We start from the raw sequence: 18,938 nt of genomic DNA, 5'->3' as shown, positions 1-18,938 counted from the left end.
GTGGAGGAGAGAGGTTTGAAATGGCTGGCTAAAGCACCAGAGCTAAAGGAGGGTTTAATCTTCCCTTGTGAGTTGGTAACTGGCTCAAATACTTTGTGCTTGCAAGAGAGAATTTAGGGAGCTGATTGCTGCTGGAGTCCCCGTACCTCACTTTTCTCCTGTGCTTGGCTTGAGCTGCGCACTATCTGCCCTACTCTGATGGGTGCGATGCCGTACTAGGCGTCCTGTCTAGGCGGGTGGGGTGCTGCTGGGAGGCTTCTCTGCTGGAGGGAGGATCTTGTCATTGGGGTGAAAACTGAATTCCCTGCAGCAAAAAGGCTACCCAGCTATCCTGCCCTCCTGCTCTGAGGGTTACTGACGGCAGGGGTCTGTGCGTTGCCCCACAGGCAGGAATGGATCAAGAAAAGCGACTGACCAGAAAGTGTCAGTCAGGTAGGCTGCCCACTGCTATAACACCCCCCCACACACACACCTTGGCGGGGGAAGCATTGCAAATCCTAGCAGCCCAGCCAGAAGCGTACATGTGTGGGAACTGAACGAGGCAAACTCACAAGGGTGTAATCGAGCCGGGGGTGGGTCTGTGTGTGTGTGTGTGTGTGTGTGTGTGTGTGTGTGTGTGTGTGTAAAAAAGCAGAGTCTGGCCAGATCGGATCCTAGGGCACCCTGCCTTGTTGTACTGAGAGGAGCCAGAAGAAGACCTTCCCATTCCCCCAGAGGGAATGGTCCTGAATCCCGCCCCCAGGGCAGCTGCCCTAAACCTGCCACTCCTGGCAGAGTCTAGCTGCTTCCTGCTTTGCCAGCCTGGTTGCTAGGGGATGGTTGCCATGTTTTGTGTTGGGCAACAGTAGCCCAGAAAGATGACTGGCAGCAGCAGTGAGCCGGCAGCAGCCCAGGCAGGGGCAGCGTGGCCTGGACAAGGCAGGCACAGGGGGCATGGATTTGGAGGCAGACCGACCATATGTCCCTCAGGGGACGCTGGAGACAGACTTCCCGACACCACTGTACAGGTGAGAGGCTTGCCGGCGTCCGACTGCAGGTCTCTGTCTCTTGTAATACCTGGAATCCCTCGCTGGCTGGTGGCAGTGAGAAGCGGGGCTGGGAGCCAGGCCCTCCTGAGTCCCAATCCCAGCTCAGTCACTTTGCCTCTCTGGGCCTCAGTTTCCCCGGTGGTAGAGTGGGGATGATGATCTGCTCCCAGAATGCAGTGAGGGGGTCTGTGACGGAAGGTGAGTAGCACTGAGTCTGCCAGGCAGCCAAGCTGGCGCCAAGAGGAAACCAAAATACCTCTTTGGTGGGGATGGGAAGCAACCCTGAAACCAACGGTCTGCTGTACCCCTCACTGCTGGCTGTTCTCCCTCATTACCAGGTTCTCAATGGACCCCTGCTCCCATTCCATGTAAATCTTGGGCTCTTGTATGTTGCGTGTGGCTGACAGGCAGCCTTTGCCTTCTTTAGACAGCAGTTGGTTACTCACTAGCATGTGCGTGTGCCCTCTGACCCCTGGCCAAACCTAGGACACGTGTGCGCATGCGTGTTCTGACTGCTAGCTGAGCCCATGTGGGTGTCCTAGGGATCCCCCATTCTCCACTGTGGGAAGCAGCTTTCTCTGAGCTCCTGCCCCAGCTCGCTGAGCCCTGACCCCAGCAGCCTGGCTCTGAGTTCCCTGTGTGCGCTCCCTGGAGCAGGAGACAGGTTGGCCCCACGTGTTCTCTCCCTGTCCCACTGGCCAGGCGATCCCTCCCTCAGCGGGAGATAGTGCAGTGACGACTCCTTTCTGCCCGCAGTGACGAGTACCTCACGCTGCACGGGCCCCGCAATGCCCCCATCCTGAAGCAGGCCGTGCGTTGGAAGTGCACCCCCATGGGCCAAGATGCCATCTCCCAGACCTGGTACACGGGGCTGACCAACAGCGACAACCGAGACGCCTGGTACACGCTCACCAACAGCCTGAGCCGCGAGGCCTACCACCGCTGGGCCCGCTCCCATGCCGAGAGGGAGCGGAAGACCTTGCCCCCTGGTAAGGAGGTGGGGCTGGGAGTGGGGGCTGCGTGCAGAGACAGAGAGCGCCAGTGTGCGGAACTTGAAACCCGCCCTCGGTCTCGTGTCCTGCACTCTGCCTGTCTGCAGATCGAGACAGTTCCCAGAGCCGTTCACCACAGCGGGACCCACCAGCCACTAAACCCTGCGGCTGCCCCATGTCTGCCTGCAGCCCGCGGGAGCCCCTTGCAAAGGCCTGCACAGGGTGACAAGCCACTGTCAAAATGCCTCCCCTGGGGCAGGGCACCAGCCGCCTGCTTCCAAAACTCATCCCGTTGATACCAACAGCTGGCTCCTGTCATCGCCCGGGACGGTTCTGGAGAAGGTCTCACTCTGCAGACGGGCACGGTGCTGAGCAAGGCCAGGCGAGTTTTCCCACAATAGAGTGCAGCACCAAGAACCGTGGGGGTGACCCCAGTGTTCCTAGCACCTTGCCCAGGGGAGTGCAGCCCCAGTGCGGACTCAGTAACTGGGGGTGAATGTGCCGGGTGGCTGCTCACTTCTGGGTCTTGCACTATGGCAGAAATCCTGGGTTCCATTCCTAACTCTGCCCCCAACTCGCTGTGTGACATGTGGGCCAATCACCTAACCACTCTGTGCCTTGGTTTCCCTACCTGTAAAACGGCAGCAAGAGCTACCGGGCAATGGAGTCATGACGCTAAATGTTTGTACAGCCCTTTCCATCAGAGGATCTCAAAGGCCGATAATGATTGATGATAAAGTTTAAAACGTATTTCCACGCCAGCCTCTCTGAATGCTCCCCTCACGCCGGGTTCCCAGCCGGGGCTATGCTGCTCGGCACTGGAATCCAGAGGAGAGCAGGGGCCTAAACAGAACCTACCTTGAGTGTCAGAGAGCAGAAAGCTTTCATTGGTGCTGTATTCCTTGAGGCATTGGGCTCTTGATCGCAGCTTGCTGGCTGGCTACTTATGTGTATTGTCCTTAAGACGAGTTTGTAGGATGCTGGGAAATAGAACATTGACTAATCGTCCTTTTCAAAAATCTCTGCTAAGGCTTGTGGCGGCAGGGGACCTGCCTCATGTTCTGTGTCCCCAGCCCCCAGCGCACAGAAACTGCGGTCACGGGCCCGGACTCCAATGGCATGGCAAGAAAACCCTGCAGCAGCGAGTCTGAGTCCAGGGCTTCAAACTCAGCCTCGTGCTCCAGGGCTGGAAACAGCTGTACAGATACTCCCATTTGCCTTCTGAGACCCACCCCTTCGCCGGGTCCCAGAGCTGGAGCGGGATAGTCAGCACAGCTGTTTTCGGCCCGGGAGCGCAAACCCTGGGGGCACAGGGCTGTAGATCTGGCCTCTTACACGCACTGCCAGGTGGGGGTGGGAGGATTTGCAGTGGAGACATGCCCCAAGGCACTTCGCTAATTTAAAAAAAACTACTAATAATGTCACTAAATGTGCTGAAAGAAACCTGACTGATTATCTTGCAGATTCTTCTCCTCTTGTTTGGCTAAATATGTGTTAAACACACGATTGGAGCAGCCATTTAATAATAGCCCCAACCAATGCCCTAAAAGCTCCGGGGGCTGTCTGCTGCCCTGTGTCTGCACAGCACTAGCTGCAGGGTAACGGGGCGTCAGGCCAATTAGCTTTCAGCCCAGTTCTGCGCTCGCTCGGCCCTGGCGTGAGAGCCGATGGGATCGGTGCAACGGGGGAATCAAGTTTTATAGGCCATGGGAGTCTCGTCTCTCTACAATGAAGACAGAGGTGATGTGGGTAAATTCAAATTAATGGCATGGGGCATCTTTCCGTGCCAGGCTCCTTTTAGGGAGTGAGCTGAGCGTAGCAATGGCAACCTGCCTACATGATGAGTTTTTAGTGAGTGTGTTATCCTAGCACCTGGGACCCCACTGTGATGGGCGCGGAACAAACACCGACCAAGGGGACGCTCCCTGCCCTGAAGAGCTGACTGTCCAAGATGAGAGCAGTGGCCTAATTGCTGTCAGGTTTTTTCTAAAGGAACGTCTTGAGCTGACCTTGATTCCCAGGCCGGGCCGATGGGACCCCCTCTAACCATGCGTGTGCGCTGGAGCCTGGCTAACCGGCCCTCGTGGGAGTGGGGGAAGGGATTGCTCCAGAGCTGCTGTAGCCAAGGCCAGGGGAAATGCAGGATTTCCACAGAGGCAGCGTCAAGGCTGTGCCGTACGCAAGCGAGGCTGTGGGCAGTGATTGGGGGAGGGAGGTCGAGGGTGCCCCAAGGTTATGGGAAGTGGGAGCAAGTTGAGGCTTTGATGCTCTGCATGAGTCACGCACCCATTGCTGCTTCTGCGCATTTGCCCCTTGTGGGAACGTGCCAGGGCCCTCGGGGGCACGTTGGGGAATCAGGGCCGTGCTGGACACTCGGCGTCAGTATGATGCACCAACAGTCCAGTAGAGGGAGCTCACATTCTTTGTGCAACAGCTGGAAGGACCTGAACAGCTGTGCAGGGAAGGTTGGTACCTGCGTTTTGGAGGTGGAGAAGGAGCTCTCCTCTGCACTGCGGCAGGAGGCCCCGGGGCCGGGACACCACGGATCAGGGCATGAGGCAAGTCAGCACAGACGGATCCATGCTGACAGATGCACGCTGACTGGGTGTGATGCAAAATTGCATCAGCTGGGCCTGAGTTTCTGCAATGCAGGGGCTAAGAACTCCTTCTGCCCCCTTGCCCTGGCTGCTGCTTTGCACATACCCCAACCTAAACCCTGTCTTTCCAGAGCCCCGCTCCTCCCTCTTTGGGGAACGCGGGCTCAGCTTTGAAATCTCTTGCGCTTCACGAGAGGGTTGCAAGACACAAAGGCACTCGCTTGTGACCTCCTGGGAAAATCTCCTTGGGGGCTGAAATTTTCCGTGCCAGGCCCTGTCCCCCTGGTGACTCCTTGGGATGTTTTGGGGAAATCAGTTTTCAAGTAACTGACAAGCTGAGGCAGTGGGGAGAGGGGCCAGGGAAATGTCTTTTCTATGCATTTAAAACCAGTATTTTGCACGAGGCTGATTGCAGTATGATTGAGGTGTAAAATGTTACCCTTTGCATGTGACGGTGCCTAACCAGCCAGTGGAACCCCTTGCCACAAGACATTAACGAGGCCCGGAGTTTACATGGTTACAAGAAAAGGATCACATTATCAAGACTAGCCAGAGCTGTGTTAAGTAGGATAAATAACTATAAGGCAGGGGAACCTGCGGGTTTCAAGGCACTAGACCCTCGCTGACTGGCTGAGCTCAGCAGGAACATTGCCTGTTGTGAAGATCATTCCCACACAGTCTGTCGTGGGGTTTGCTGGAACATGCTTTGCATCTCCTCGATCCACGCCTGGGCCCCATCCCGGTGACTCTGCTCAGCTTGCTTTTCTCCAACAGCCTATGCCCAGCACCTGCGGGAGGTATCGTGGTATGACCCAGTGGTCCCAGCTCAGTACTTGGAGCCCAGTACCAGGTGGGGGGCCTTCCTGTGGAAAGACAAACCCGTCCTCGGAAAGGAGTATGGTAAGAGCTTGTGGCTTTGATCTCTAGGGCTGGGGGGAGTGAGTGGGCAAAGCAGGTCACTGACTCCCACCCCCTACGGACCTTTTGCTGCTTCTGAGTCTTCTCCTTGTCCCCCCCTCCCCACACACTCACGCAGGGGGCCCAGAGGCAGTGTGCTGGGGGACTCCTGGCTTCTGCCCCTCATGCTGCCATCAACTCCCTGCAAGACCTTGGGCAAATCGCTTTCCTTCTCGGGGCAGGGCTAGTGATCTGGCCCCTCCTTTGCTGGGGGGGCTGGGGGCGAGGCCCGGAGCAGTGCTAAGTCTCATGCCATTAGCCTGAGTATGTTTGTAAAGGGGGAGGTGGATTCGGGTGCAGCTTGGCCCCTGTCCTGTCCCCATGGCCTCTCACAGGTGGGGCACGTCCCTTCTCCTGTCCCCCAGCTGCAACGCAGGGTTAAGACCTGCACCATCCCGAGCGCCCTGGGGAAGGCGTGTGAAGGGGCCAGCAGCGTTAAATCAATGGGCGAGGCCTGGCTGCTTCCAATGTGGTTCTCGGAGTCTCTCCCAGGCCCCCCACTCACTTGCTCTCTTCTCCCCTCGACAGTTGTCAACCGTAACCGCGCCAGCAGTGAGCTGAAGGGCCACGCTGGCTACGTCCCCTGCTTGGCTGCCCACAGGCCTGCCTTCACCACCCGGGACCTCCGCACCTGGCCGCTCTTCAGCGCCCAGCCCTCCACCAACCAGTAAACGCTGCTCTGCCACAGGCTGCCTCTGGGGGGCTGAGGGGAGCGAGTGGGGCTGCCAGGGGCTCTCCTGGGAGTCCTGCTGCAATGAGCCTGGCTCTGGGCTCGTGGCTGGCTGGGCTCGTGGCCAGCAGCCCTGGGGACATGGAGTACCCGTGGCAGGCCTGTGTCTGCGCAGGCTGAGCTGGCAGCAGGTCCTGCCCACCCATGCGCCCGCCTCCAGGGCCGTGCCACCCCCAGCGGGCTCCCCCTCCCGCCGGGAGCACACAGCATCGCCACACGGGAAACTCCCGGCTGCCTTCCCTGCTCTGCCCAACCCCTGCCCCTCGGCCGAGCCCTGGGGCCGGAGTGGGTGGCAGCCAGAGGGGTTAGCAGCGACCCCCACCCCCGAACTTTCGTTTCTGCCCCGGGCAGGCACCGGCGCTGCGTGTGGGCAGGGCAAGAGGGCTCCTGGCTGGTTGTGCTCCCGGGCTGGGCCCAGGTTCCCCTTGACATGCACTTACTAGGGTGCTCTCGGGCTCACCCACCACCCCTAGTCCCCTGGCCTCCCTTCCCCTGGCACAAGGGGCCAAGGGCAGAACCTGCTCTGGGCTCCTCCCTACACTGGCTTGGGGCCTTGTAGGGGATATGGCTGATGCTGGGCCCCCAGGCTTGCTGCTCTGTTCTTCCTCGGCAGCATCATTGCTGCCCTGAGCTGGCCGTGCCCGGGGCAGGGCTCACCCACCCTCTCACCCCTGCTTTGTTCCCACTCCAGGCAGCCACAGGGGCTGATAACAGTTCTGCCCCAGCCATGAAAGGATGAGCAGGGCCAGCAGCTTCCTGAGACTATCCCCCTCCCCTTGGCCTCCCCCCCCCCCCCCCAAGGCCTCTCCTGCCTGGGCAGCTGGGTTTACCTGGCCCTCCTCCCCACCCCTGCTCTCTCAAGGACCCACTCACTCACCAGCGCCCCCATCCCTGGCTTCTCCCTGCCCAGAGCCAGTCCTGGGAGCTGGCAAGGCAGGGGCCCAACATCCCCCGGGGTCCAGGCTGGAGGGTCCTGCTGCAGGGCAGGGGAATGGTAGGGATTCAAGTGGCCCCCATCCCGTGGGATCCCTCTGTTTTGGGCTCCCAGCCCTCCCTGTAGGCCTAGAGCTTTGCTGCAGACACACGAGTTGGAGTGTGAGGCTGACTTGTCTTTATTAACAACAGACCCCAGCCCTTTACCCCACCCTCCTCTCACGGACCCGGGGGCTTGTGGGGGACGGACACAGGCAAGCTGCCAGGGTCGGCCGACAGCAGCACGGGGCTGTAGGAAATGGCTCATCCTGCTGGTTGAACTCCAGGGGTAGGCACAGTGCCCACACGGGCATGGGCAGTGTCTGGCGTTGCCCAGGCTGGGGCACGGCCCTGCGGTGCTGCCCCCAGCCTCTCCCCAGGCATCACCTGGCTACCCCGACTCTGAGCGCTGGCCTGCAGCACTGGAGGAAGGAACTGTGCCAAGCTCAACGGAGAGCAGGGGAGGGGCTGGCTAGTCTGGCCCATGGGCACAGGGCGCGAGTCTGACCTGGATTCTCACCCCAGCCTGGGGTGGGTGGCACCAGCAGGTGGGTTTGGGCCCTTGTTCTGCTCTTGGAGCCGGTTGGGCAGTGGGGTGCTGGGCTTGGTTCCTGAACGGGCGGGGGCCATACCCCCTGGGTTCAGTGCTATGACACGGACCCCCAGCCCCCTGCCTGTAACTGACCGGAACCCATGGCCCACCCACTGCCAGAGTCCTCCCAGCAGCTGCAGGGGCTGTGACCAGTGGTGCTAGGGGACCCCCCCCCCCACGGCTGTAGCAGCAGCCTCATCTCCCCCAGGCCTGGCTGGGGCCCCTGGAGTCTGACAGCAGCAGCCCCCCCAGCAGCCCGTGCCCAAAGGGAGCCCCGCTGGGGCCCAGAGCGTCCCCGTGACACTCAGTGCTGGAGGAGTGAAACGCCATAGGGAGGTCAGCAGGAGACTTGTCCTTGCCTCTGGGGCCCGGCAGGCCAGCACCCTTGCACAGCTACTGTGACAGCCATGCAGCTGCTCACGCGGGACAGGGCTCCCCTCCCGGCCCGGCTGGAGCTGTGATCCGTGTTCTCGCCAAGGGCCCCAGGCGGAAGCCGAAAACGCCCCTTTCCTTTTTGGCACAAGGACGCAGCAGCCGGACCGATTCCATCACGGTTTTGCTGCCTCAGCTGAGGGTTGCATGAAAGTTGCTTGCTCAGTGCAGTTCAATCCCTGCGTCCGGTACAGCTGAGGTTGCAAACCGTGTGGCTGAGTGGGAAGCCCGCGTGCAATGAAATCAGCTGCACCAGGGCTTCTGCAGGTTACCAAAGGGAAGCTGGTGCGCTATGAAACGCAGCACAGGGGGGTCTTTAAGGCACAGCGTTGAAGCTCCTGACCGCTCAGAAGGAGAAGTTCAACTTGTCCTCTGCATCCGCACTGCTCTGTCTGCATTTCAGCAGCGAGGAGTGGTTCCTGGTCCAGGCCTTGTTGGTTAATTTCCCTCCCCCAGTCTCCTTAAAAATCAGCCCCAGCTCAGCTGAGGGCAAGACACAGCTCAGGATGGGGGGAGAGCTGATGCGTGGCCATGGGATTCCAGCCCATTTTTAAGGGTGGCATCTGCCAGCAGGAAGCCTGGTCCTTCGGGGGCACGAGGCTCTGGCGCTGAGCGCAGCCTGACTCCGCCCTGGTTTCAGGTCGTCTTGTATCTTCACATAAACAAGAGAAAACTGGTTAAGCAAATGAGCGGGGCAAATTACTACAGCTGTGGGGGGCAGCAATATTGTGAAAAGACAGGCTGGCTCAGAGGGCACCTGGCGTGGGTTCAACCCCTCCTCCGTAAACAAATGGAATCCCCCCAGTTACTGGGGGGCCGAGAGCTGAAACTGCAGCCGACTCCCCCGGCAGGGGGTGGTAATGCCACCTTTCGTCCAGCTAACAAATCTCCCGGCAGGGTCCTGAGGCTGCGGCTGGAGAGTAACCCGAGGGCCAGCTGCAGACGAAGCATCCCACTGGTGCCATGCCCGCAGCCCACGTGGGCCAGGGCTCCTGGTGCAGCCGAGCCTGCCAGCCTCAGGCTAGTGGCTGCTCACACGGTGCCACAATCGGGCGGGCTGTGGTGGCTGCAGGGACACGGCCTCCCAGCCCCTGGGGATAACAGCCCGGTCGCTTCCCATCGCTCGCTGCTGACTAAATGGGGTGTAATTACTGCTCCAGTGCCGACCCTAGCCCCGATCACAGGCGCTGTTCTCAGTCCCCCCTGCCTGCCCCCCACAACCCGGAACTGCCACTGACCAAGGGGCTGGCGGGGGGGGGGGTGATGAGTGCCCCCCGGTTGGCATGGAGCTGGGGGGACAGCGCAGCAGGCCAGGAGCAGGTCCAGCCCCACCAGTGGGGGCTCTGGGTACCCCCTCGCCTTTGTTTCCCTACACGGTGATCGGGCACTAGCGAGGCAACCTCCCGTTAACCCCAAGCAGGTGGTGAATTGCACCCGGAGTGGGGGCCGTGGCTCTCTAGGAGGGGACAGGGAGGCAGAAAGCCAATTGCTCTGCAGCTGGGGCCCCCCTCACCCCATGTGAAATGAGCGTAAAGGGAACAGCAGGAAAAGGCCAAGCGGCTCCACAGCCATGGGCCCAGAGCCAGGGACTTGACACTCGTTTCCGCCCGCTAAAGAACAAACACAGCCTGCACAGCACTGACAGGAGCATGGCTGCCTGCTGCGCCCTGGGCCTGGGAGCCCGGACTCCTGGGTTCCATGCCTGGCCCTGCACCCAGCGCCTGCCCTCCATAGGGCCAACAGCTGCAGGCTCCAGTGAGTCCTGCGTGCCCCGTACCTCGGCGCCCAGTGTCGGTCGCAGACCTGGGGCGGCTCCCTGCCCGTTTGCCTTTGCTGAGCCTCTGCCAAAAGCAGGGGTTAGCGCCCTGGGGAATCCTGCCTGCTGCCAGGGCGTCGGCACCCTCCCCCGTTCGTCCTGCCCCCTCTCAGATGCTGGGCTGTGGGCACAGCCCCGCCGGGCTCCCTGCAGCACTGCCCTGGGCCTCGTGCCGGTGGCGTGACTGGGGGCTGCGTGTATCCAGTGGAGGCCCACAGGAGCTGGCGGATGTGGGAATACAGCGCTGGGCTGGGGGAGCCCCCTCACCACTTCCTGGGGGCAAATCACTTCATCTCTGGGCCTCGGTTTCCTCATTTCCCCCTCCCCCTCCCTCATGGGGCCTGTGCCGGGCTGGGGGCCCTGCCCCGGTTCAGGGCCGAGGGCGATGGGGAGGAAGGGTGGCCACTGTTCCCTGCCAGGGCCAGGGCTGAGTTGTGGGTCCCAGCAGAGCTCCCAGCTGGGAGCAGGAGCCAGGCACGGGCAGGGGAGGCAGAGACAGGCTGGGCCGGGGGGAGGAATCCCCCCTGCTCCCCTGGGTCTCTCCCAGCGAACCCCACTTAAGCAAGGGGCTCCTGTCTCTGGCAGCTGCTCCCCTCCCTGCCCCGGGGCCTGGAGGCCCAAGTCCCCAGCTGAGCGTGGAGGGCACATTCAGCAGAGAACCGCCGCGGTGACCGTGGGACGGCCCCACCCCAGCAGCTCCTCCAGCGCGGCTGTACCGCCCCCCAGCCCTTCCACACTCATCTCCTGGGTCTGTACAGCCCCGCCGGAGGACGGGGCTGGGGGCAGTGTCCGCCACAGCAGGAGGGCAGAGCCCCCCCAGGTAACGTGGGCTGAGGCAGGGATGGGGAGAGCACTGGGGCCCCAGGCTGGGTGGGGAGAAGTCACGGGTGGAGGCCACGTGCCCCCCTTGGTGTCCCGCTTCCTTGGCTCGTCGGGGAATTGAGATTTGGCTGCATGGACGTTACCGGCCCAGGACCCGATGGCAAACAGAAAATGGCAGGCAGGCAGTTCCTCACATGCCCCTTACTGCACGCCCAGGCTGCGTGCCACACGCCAGCAGACACCCAGCCCTGCGGGGGGCAAAGGACTGAGGGGCTTTCACTGGAGCAGATACCGAGGAGTCCTTTGGCCCACCAGGATCTAGGCATTGCCTTCCCCAGCTCCCCAGCAAAGCCCCCTGCAAACGGTGCAGTGCCGGCCCTGGGGTCCAGCTCCCGTGGCTCTGGGTGGGAGTCTTGACTTAAGGGCCCTGTGTTTTCCACCAGGGGGGCTGGGGGTCCCCCAACACGCCCAGCCAGTAGGGGCTGGCTGGCTGCTCTCTCTCCCCTTGTGCCAGGCCCAGCACAGACACCAGAGAGACAGCAGCCGCCCCTCAAACAGCCCGAAGAGGGGATGTGACCTGCCCAAGGAACCCAGGGTTTGGGGTCCCCACTGTTGCCCTGGACCATGGCTGGGAACGGGGGCTGGGGCCCTCCGCGCTTGCTGATTCTCTCCTCTCCCAGCTCCCCCCGCGGGGTCCTGCTACTCACTGGTGCTGCAGGTCGAACTCTGGCCAGGCCCCCATTGACATCAGCTGCTGCTCCAGGGCCACGATCCTGAGGCCGATGTACCCCGAGGACAGCAGCAACACCACCACCCTGCGGGGAGGCCCGTGTGAACAGAGAGAGCTAGGCCAGCCTGGCACACCGGGCAGGGGCATTCACCTGGCAGAGCCGGGCTGACGAATAGCTGCTTAGTGCCTGGACCCCAGGGCAGACTGCCCACAGGAGCTGGGTTTAGCCAGAGTAGAACCGCAAACTCCAAGCTCTCGTGTGATGGCTGGGAGCCGCCGAGCGTGGCACAGCCTGGCAGGGAGCTAGGGAATGCAGCAGGCTGCTGCCCCCAGGTGCCACGCACACAGCGAGAGGGTCAGTCTGTGCAAGGCACAGCAGGAGCCGGCAGCCAGGGCACCAGCCGGCCGGGGCTTCGGCGCACAGAACCAGAGACCGGCACATTCTGCCCCAGTACCACATCTCCCCTGTGCCAGGAGCACCAGGCTGCGTCTGGGGCACTGGAGCTAACGGGGGGGGGGGCAGGCACTGGCATATGGTGCCCTGCTATGAGCGCTGCCCAGTGCCACACTCGAATAGGCCCTGTTGGGGCCCGCTGGGCTGACTGCCCCGGGACTCACAGCAGCAGGTAGATGAGGATGACGACGTTGAGGGTGCTCAGTTGCGCCCACCAGCCCCTGGGCGTCTTCGTCGTCTGCCTGCCTGGCCACGCCCCCTCTGCCGGGAAAAGGAGCGGTCACTGATGGGGGGAAGGCAGGGCTGTGGTCCTTAGCTACCCTGGGAGGGATCGGGGGGATCTGCCACTGCACAGCCCCCCAGGACTGCCAGCCGCCCTCAGAAGCCTTCATAGCAGCCACCCTCTGCAGCCAGGAGATGACCCCTCCAGGGACTGGCTTCCCTGCCTGGTGCCTGGTGCGTGTAACGGGTGGCAGCCAAGGGAGCTGCAGGACGGCCTGCGCCAGGTCCATGCCAAGCGCCTGCAGAGGGGCCAGCTGGCCCAGCTCTGCCCCCGGTGTCAGTCGGGGGTGGCTGCAGGGAGGCCAGCCTGGTCAGACTCGCCTTGACCCTGCAGCAGGGCTGGCGAGGAGGCGATGTGCCAATGCCCTGGCACCAAACACCGCAACAGCAGCTCTTTGCCCTATGGGCAAAGGTGTAGCTGGGAGGCACATCTGGAGCCTGCTAGGACCCGCTGGGATGGGGGCTCAGCAGCCAAGGGATGCCAGCTACCTCCCTTCCCAGCTGCCCAGAGCTATAAGGGACACACCTGTCACAATGTCCTGAGTGGCTGCAGACGGGTGCCCGTTGACATGTGCTAGGGATGGCCACCGGGGAGGGCCCATGGAACCACCTTAGCTCTGCACTGGGGCACAGTGCCCACAGGAGAGCAGACACAGGGGCTCCCGCCTGGGTACCCCCACCCCGAGCCAAGCCAGGGACCCTGAGTGGGCCTGAGGGATCCACTCACCTTTGCTCGGCACTGCCATCTCCTCGCCCTCTCTGCTCTGCTTCGGGCCCAGCCCGTCTGCATACACAATAGGATACCCAGTCACTTGGCGCTGCCTGTGCCCAGCCAGGTGCCAGGCTCCCGTGTGCCGCCCCCAGGGAGGTTGGGGGGCTGTGGCTTGTGGGCCGGGCATGGTGTGTTCTGTCTGCCTTGGGGGGTTCTTGTGGCCCAGACAGGGCAGGAGATTGGGGCCACATGCCACCAGTCACCAGCTCTGCCCCGCCATGGCTCTGGAAGGGGCTGAGTGGAGGCTGGTCAAACTCATTCTACCTAATACAAGCGGCTGTCACTGGAGCCATGCTCCTAGCCGGACGCTGTGACACTCAGAGGCAGGCCGAGGGCGCAGGATGCTGCCTGGAACGGAAGAGAAAGGAGGCCCCTAGGGAGCTCCTCGCTGCACGCTCATTTGCACGTGGGCTGCTGAGTGTGCGAGGGCTGCGGGGCCAGGCTCTGGGCAGGGGGCGCGGCTGAGGGCCCTGGCTCACCTTGCTGGTCCAGGAGGCCGTCAGACTCGAGGGGGTTCAGCTCCAGGTCCGATTGGCTCGAGGTCTGAAAGGGGAAAAGCTGCAGGTCGCAAAAGGGGCCCTGGGCTCCCTCCCCACTGCTCGCTGGTCTCTGCCTCCTCCTGCCATTTCCCCAGCCCCAGCCCCAACCTGCTTCCGAGTCACAGCACCGCTCAGGGCTGGCTGCTCAGAGCAGTTAGACCCCCAAGTCCTCACTCTGGCCCCTCGGAGGTGCACAGAACTCCTGCCTCACCCTGCCGGTGACTAGCCTCCCTCAGCACCTCAACTTGCCGGACAAAATTCTCTCGGCACCTAAGTTCCTGGGCCTGGGCACCGCTGCCTCCCTGTGGGCACCTGGATTCCCGCCTCCTGCCTGCACCCAGGAGTGAGTCACAAACCCAGGGGCGGCGGGCGTCTGGCGGGGCCCAGCCGGTGGCGTGTTTGGGGGCCCAGGCCCCACTCAAAGCTGCTGCCACCCACCTTAGCCATTAGCCCGGGGGTCAGAGCTCCCTGATGGGATGCGGGGGACCCCCAGGTTCAGTTCCCCCATCTCTGGACGAGGGGCAGACAGAATCTGAGGAGGGGTCTCGACCCACTGAGCTAGGGGACAGTCTGACATGGGTTGAACTGCAGCCCCGAGTCCTGGGCAGCCCCCGTCCAGCAGCTCCGCCAAGGCTCCCCCCAGCCCAGGGTGGCTTCTGAGCCACTCGTGCTGCTCCTGGCGCCCGTGTCTGAGCCGGGCCCTGCCGCGCCCCTCAGGCAGGGCCCTAGTCCGATAACAAGCACAAGGCCAGCTCGCAGCTCCGGGCCAATCAAACCCAGGGTGGGGGTGATTCATGCCCTGTGATCTGGCTGGGATTGCCAAGGGCTTTGTGGCGAAGGGCAGGGGTGCCAGAGCCCTGGGTGACACTGGGCAGGGGGCTGCTGAAAACAATGGGGCCCCTGCTGCATTCGGAAGTGCCCTGCTCAGTGTGCTCCCCGTGCGCTTTGCAAAGACACTGGCAATGCCAACGGGTTTAAGTGGCAAAGGAGAAGCCTCGGCTTAGGGATCCCCAAGGCAGGGAGGGAGAGGCCGCTGAGGAGCAGGGGGCCAGCTCAGGGGTCTGGCTCAGCCTGGGGCTTGGATTCAGAGCCCCTCCCACTCCTGGGAGTTTAGAACCGGGGTTGGGCTTTGCCCACAGTTCCGTGTGCCCTGGGTTCACAGGTCCCAGCTCCCCCACAGGGGGTGTCTGACTGGGGCAGCCCGGCCGAGAGCGGCAGAAGGGGGCACGGAGAAGCCCCAGACAGCCAGGACTGCTGGCCCGCAAGCCACCTCCACCCAGACCAGACAACATGAGTTCTGGGAAAGCCCAAGCCCCTGGAGCTGGGCAGCAGCCGGGTGACCAAGGGCACGTCCAAGCCACCAGGGTGCCCGGGCAGGTGTGTTCCTGCGCACACAGGGCTTAAAGAGTCACCCCCACCCACTTTGTGACCTGGCAGCATGGCGCCAAGTGGGTACTGGGCCGCCTGGACCGCGCAGAGCCCCGGGCACTGTCAGGGCCTCGGGGCAGCTGGCCCAGCTCTCAGGAATCTCCATGGTTTGCTAACGGCGGCACCAGCCCCTCTGCCCTGCTGCCCACAGTCTGTGCCACCAGCCAGGGAGTCGGGGACCTTACCAGAGACTTCTCGTGGAGCTGCTCGGAGCTGGTGTTGGCGGGCGAGGCCAGGGGGCTGGTGCCCGTGCTCCCGTCCTGGACAAGAACAACGAGGAGAGTGAGCCCCCGGCAGGCAGCAGAGCCTGCTAGACGCTGGCCAGCCCAGCCCTTGGTGCACGGTGCACAGGCAGGCCAGGAGACGGAGGCTTCCCCTGACCTGGGGGACGGCTCCCAGGCACAAGGAGGCCCAGGATCGGTCACCTCTGGGACCTTCTTCCTCAGCGTGTACATTAGCTTGACTCACTCCCTCCGGTCTGGAACACATGGGCCAGGGGCAGGAACGAGGGGCATCAGCCCAGTGCGTGGGGCGGGGGGGAAGAAGGTCTGGCATGGCCGTGGGGACTGAGGGGCACCGACAGAGCTGCAAGAGTAAGGGGAGCCCGGGATGGACTAGCTGGGGATCAGGATGGCGGGGCATTAGCAGATGGGCATTAGCATTTCAGCCCCTTCAGCCAGAGACACGGGAGAACAGGCACAAAAGCCTGGCACAGTCCCCACCTGCAGGTGTTTGCAGACCGATCGCAGCAGCTGGTACGTGGCCTCCCGGGTCCGCATCGAGACAAAGAGAAACTGCAGGAGGAGAGAGGGAGAAGGGATTGGCCTGATTCCCGGGGAGCGCACAGCCGCAGCGTCCACCCTCCCACCACTCCCATGCCCACTCCACCCATGCTGGGAGCTGGTTCCCCACCCATGTGGCTGCCTCTATCCCAGGCTGGTCAGAGGAGCTCGCTTGTCCACTCACTGCCCACCAGTTCATCCCTCCAGCCTCTCACCACTACCGATGCTTTTCACTGCACTCCCCCAGTCCTCAGTGGGGTTTGTGCTGCTCCTGGTGCCAGGGGCAGGGGGGCACTGCATGATCTGCCCTGTGCTTGGGACTCGCTCTGCTCCCGGTGCCAAACGGGGGAAGGCACCGCATGGGCTACCCCGGGCTCACTCCGCTCCCTGTGCTATGTGGGCGGGTAGATGCACCACGTGCCTTGCCCTCTGCTCGCACCTTCTCACCCTCCACGGTCCGAATGCTGAGGGCGTTGGGCACCAGCAGCGCCGTGTTGGCCTTCTTGAGGACGGTGATGGAGGAGACGGGGATCACCACCTGCAGGGCGAGAGGGGTCCAGTGGGTGATGGGCCCATCGCTCATGGCATCACGCCTGCTCTGGGAGGGGCGAGGCCCCAAGGCCAGGGACATGCCCCTGATTGCTTTGGTCCCCAGGACCCAGGGCAGGCGGGGGAGTTGCACCCCACGGTGGCAGAGACAGGAGCTAGGAGCCGCTGGGGTGCCAGAGCGGCGAGGGTGGGGTCGGGCACGTGGGGGTGGGGATTGCCTCCTCCAGCTGTGCCCCGAGGGCTGAGCCATTGCCCCATGGTCCCTGCGGGAGCCCCTGACATAGACCCCCCCCAGGGGCCTCCTCAGCCTCTGACACCAACAGCTAACCTGGGCGCCTGGCAGCCACTGGCATCCCATGCCAACACCAGCCAGCTCCATAGGCCTGATGGGGGCCACTCCTTGACCTCCAGCTGGGTGCTGAGCCCCTGGCCCGGGCGTTGGTGCCAGGCCCGGGGCAGCACCACAGAAGGCCGGCCACGGCTCAGTAAGGCTGCCTGGCACCTGTGCCAGGGTGGAAGCTCAGAGGGCAGCTGTAGAGAGCCCAGAGGAGCCGGCGCGTGGGGCCCAGCTGGGGTGGCCGATGGTGAGCAAACCCGCTGCTGGGCTGGCTTCCCTGGGGGAGGGGAGCGCTGCCCTCGGGGGCTAGAGGGAGAGGAGATAAAAACACGCACACAGACACCCCCACCCCACACATTGCCCCCCCCACACCAACCACACATCCCAGCCCCCTGCCCCCTACATGCATCCCACCCACCCCCTCCCCAAGCCCACCTCCCCTCCCCCACACATCCCCACCCGCTCCCCATCCCATCTCCCCGCCCCCCCACACCTCCACCCCATCCTCCCTCCCTTCCCTCACACCAACCACACATCCCAGCCCCCTGCCCCCTACATGCATCCCACCCACCCCCTCCCCAAGCCCACCTCCCCTCCCCCACACATCCCCACCCGCTCCCCATCCCATCTCCCCGCCCCCCCACACCTCCACCCCATCCTCCCTCCCTTCCCTCACACCAACCACACATCCCAGCCCCCTGCCCCCTACATGCATCCCACCCACCCCCTCCCCCACACAACCCACACGTCCCATGCCTGTCCCTCTTTCTCCTCCCCCCCCGTGCTACCAGCCCACGTGAGCCACCGTGGGGCGCAGGGGCCCTACCTTGACGTCCCGGAGCAGCATGCTGCAGTGGAAGCAGATGTAGTTCTGGGAGACGTAGAGGCGCCCGTGATAGGGGACTTCCCTCTGCCAGGCACAGGAGACACCTGTGGGCGAGGGGCAGAGAGGCGGGTGAGTGGGCAAGGCATGGGGGGGCAGGCGGGCGGCTGGGGAGAGCGGCACTCACTGTCCAGTAGGGACTCCTCCTCGGGCATCTCCTTGAAGGCCTTGTGGTAGCTCGCCAGGCGCTTGGCTAACTGGGGAGGGAACAGGGGCAGCGTCAGTCCTGGAGAACACGCCCTCCCCCCCGCCCTGCATCCCCGGAACGGGCCCGAGGGTCTGCTGGGGCTGGCAGCAGCTTGGGGCCAGCTCAGAACCCCCATGCTGGGCACCATCCCAAGGACTATCAGCCAACCTTGAGATGTGCCCTGACACTAGGACGGGCCCCCCGGATCCCATGCGGTGGGGGAGCAGGGAGGAGGCACACGCGGGACCTGATGGAGGCTGTGGGCACACAGGGACTTGTCCCAGTTCTCCCCCTGGCTGGCTGGGGGGATGGGTACCCCGGGACCTGCCCAACGCTGCCAACCCCTGTCCAGGAGAGCCGGCTCTCCAGCAGCTGGCACAGCCCAGTGCTAATGCCAGGTACTCTGGCAAATGGACGGTGCCAACCCCCCACCCAGCGACCCATCCTAATACCCCTCATACGGGCATCCCACCCCCCCGCAGGTATCCTAACTCCACCCCCAGCACGAACCCCACCCCCTGCCCTGGCACTCCTCTCAACCCCCCCGGTATCCCAAACCCACCCCCTGCACCGATCCTAAACCACAGTGCCCATCTTCCCATCATTCTTGGGGAAGAAAACTATTAGAGCCTCCCCTGGGATAGTGCTTGGGGTGTGCTATAGACCACCGGGATCTAATCTGGATATGGATAGAGCCCTTTTTAATGTTTTTAATGAAGTAAATACTAATGGGAACTGTGTGATCACGGGAGACTTTAACTTCCCAGATATAGACTGGAGGACGAGTGCTAGTAATAACAATAGGGCTCAGATTTTCCTAGATGCGATAGCTGATGGATTCCTTCGTCAAGTAGTTGCTGAACCGACTAGAGGGGATGCCATCTTAGATTTGGTTTGGTGAGTAGTGAGGACCTCATGGAAGAAATGGTTGTAGGGGACAATCTTGGCTCAAGTGATCATGCACTGATTCAGTTCAAACTGAACGGAAGGATTAACAAAAATAAATCTGCAACTAGGGTGTTTGATTTCAAAAGGTCTGACTTTCAAAAATTAAGGA

At 62.7% G+C, this 18,938-nt stretch overlaps 2 protein-coding genes across 5 annotated transcripts in view; one reads left to right on the top strand and one right to left on the bottom strand.

Annotated features, from left to right (window-relative positions):
- Window positions 1-819: 819 nt before the first annotated feature.
- On the top strand, window positions 820-10,283 carry TEKTIP1 (tektin bundle interacting protein 1). Its single transcript, XM_073323889.1, has 4 exons — window positions 820-1,007; window positions 1,785-2,017; window positions 5,392-5,517; window positions 6,103-10,283. Exons 1-4 carry the CDS (start codon window positions 934-936, stop codon window positions 6,243-6,245), a joined length of 576 nt encoding a protein of 191 aa, XP_073179990.1. The 5' UTR covers window positions 820-933; the 3' UTR covers window positions 6,246-10,283.
- LOC140903111 (uncharacterized) overlaps window positions 7,393-18,938 on the bottom strand; it is a 32,207-nt gene continuing 20,661 nt past the window's right edge. For 2 of the 4 annotated variants that reach the window (XM_073323885.2, XM_073323887.2), the window contains 10 exons: window positions 17,822-17,891; window positions 17,638-17,741; window positions 16,347-16,463; window positions 15,866-15,937; window positions 15,329-15,403; window positions 13,656-13,719; window positions 13,132-13,188; window positions 12,287-12,383; window positions 11,646-11,753; window positions 7,393-8,952 (listed from right to left, as the gene is read on the bottom strand). In XM_073323885.2, coding sequence (XP_073179986.1) covers window positions 8,937-8,952; window positions 11,646-11,753; window positions 12,287-12,383; window positions 13,132-13,188; window positions 13,656-13,719; window positions 15,329-15,403; window positions 15,866-15,937; window positions 16,347-16,463; window positions 17,638-17,741; window positions 17,822-17,891 — 780 coding nt within the window. In that variant the 3' untranslated portion in view covers window positions 7,393-8,936. The remainder of the gene's footprint in view (window positions 8,953-11,645; window positions 11,754-12,286; window positions 12,384-13,131; window positions 13,189-13,655; window positions 13,720-15,328; window positions 15,404-15,865; window positions 15,938-16,346; window positions 16,464-17,637; window positions 17,742-17,821; window positions 17,892-18,938) is intronic. The other 2 variants (XM_073323886.2, XM_073323888.2) reach the window with 2 other exon arrangements.

The sequence above is a fragment of the Lepidochelys kempii genome, chromosome 25 (genome assembly GCF_965140285.1).
Source record: "Lepidochelys kempii isolate rLepKem1 chromosome 25, rLepKem1.hap1, whole genome shotgun sequence".
NCBI lineage: Eukaryota > Metazoa > Chordata > Testudines > Cheloniidae > Lepidochelys > Lepidochelys kempii.
This window is presented reverse-complemented; position numbering and strand designations above follow the sequence as displayed.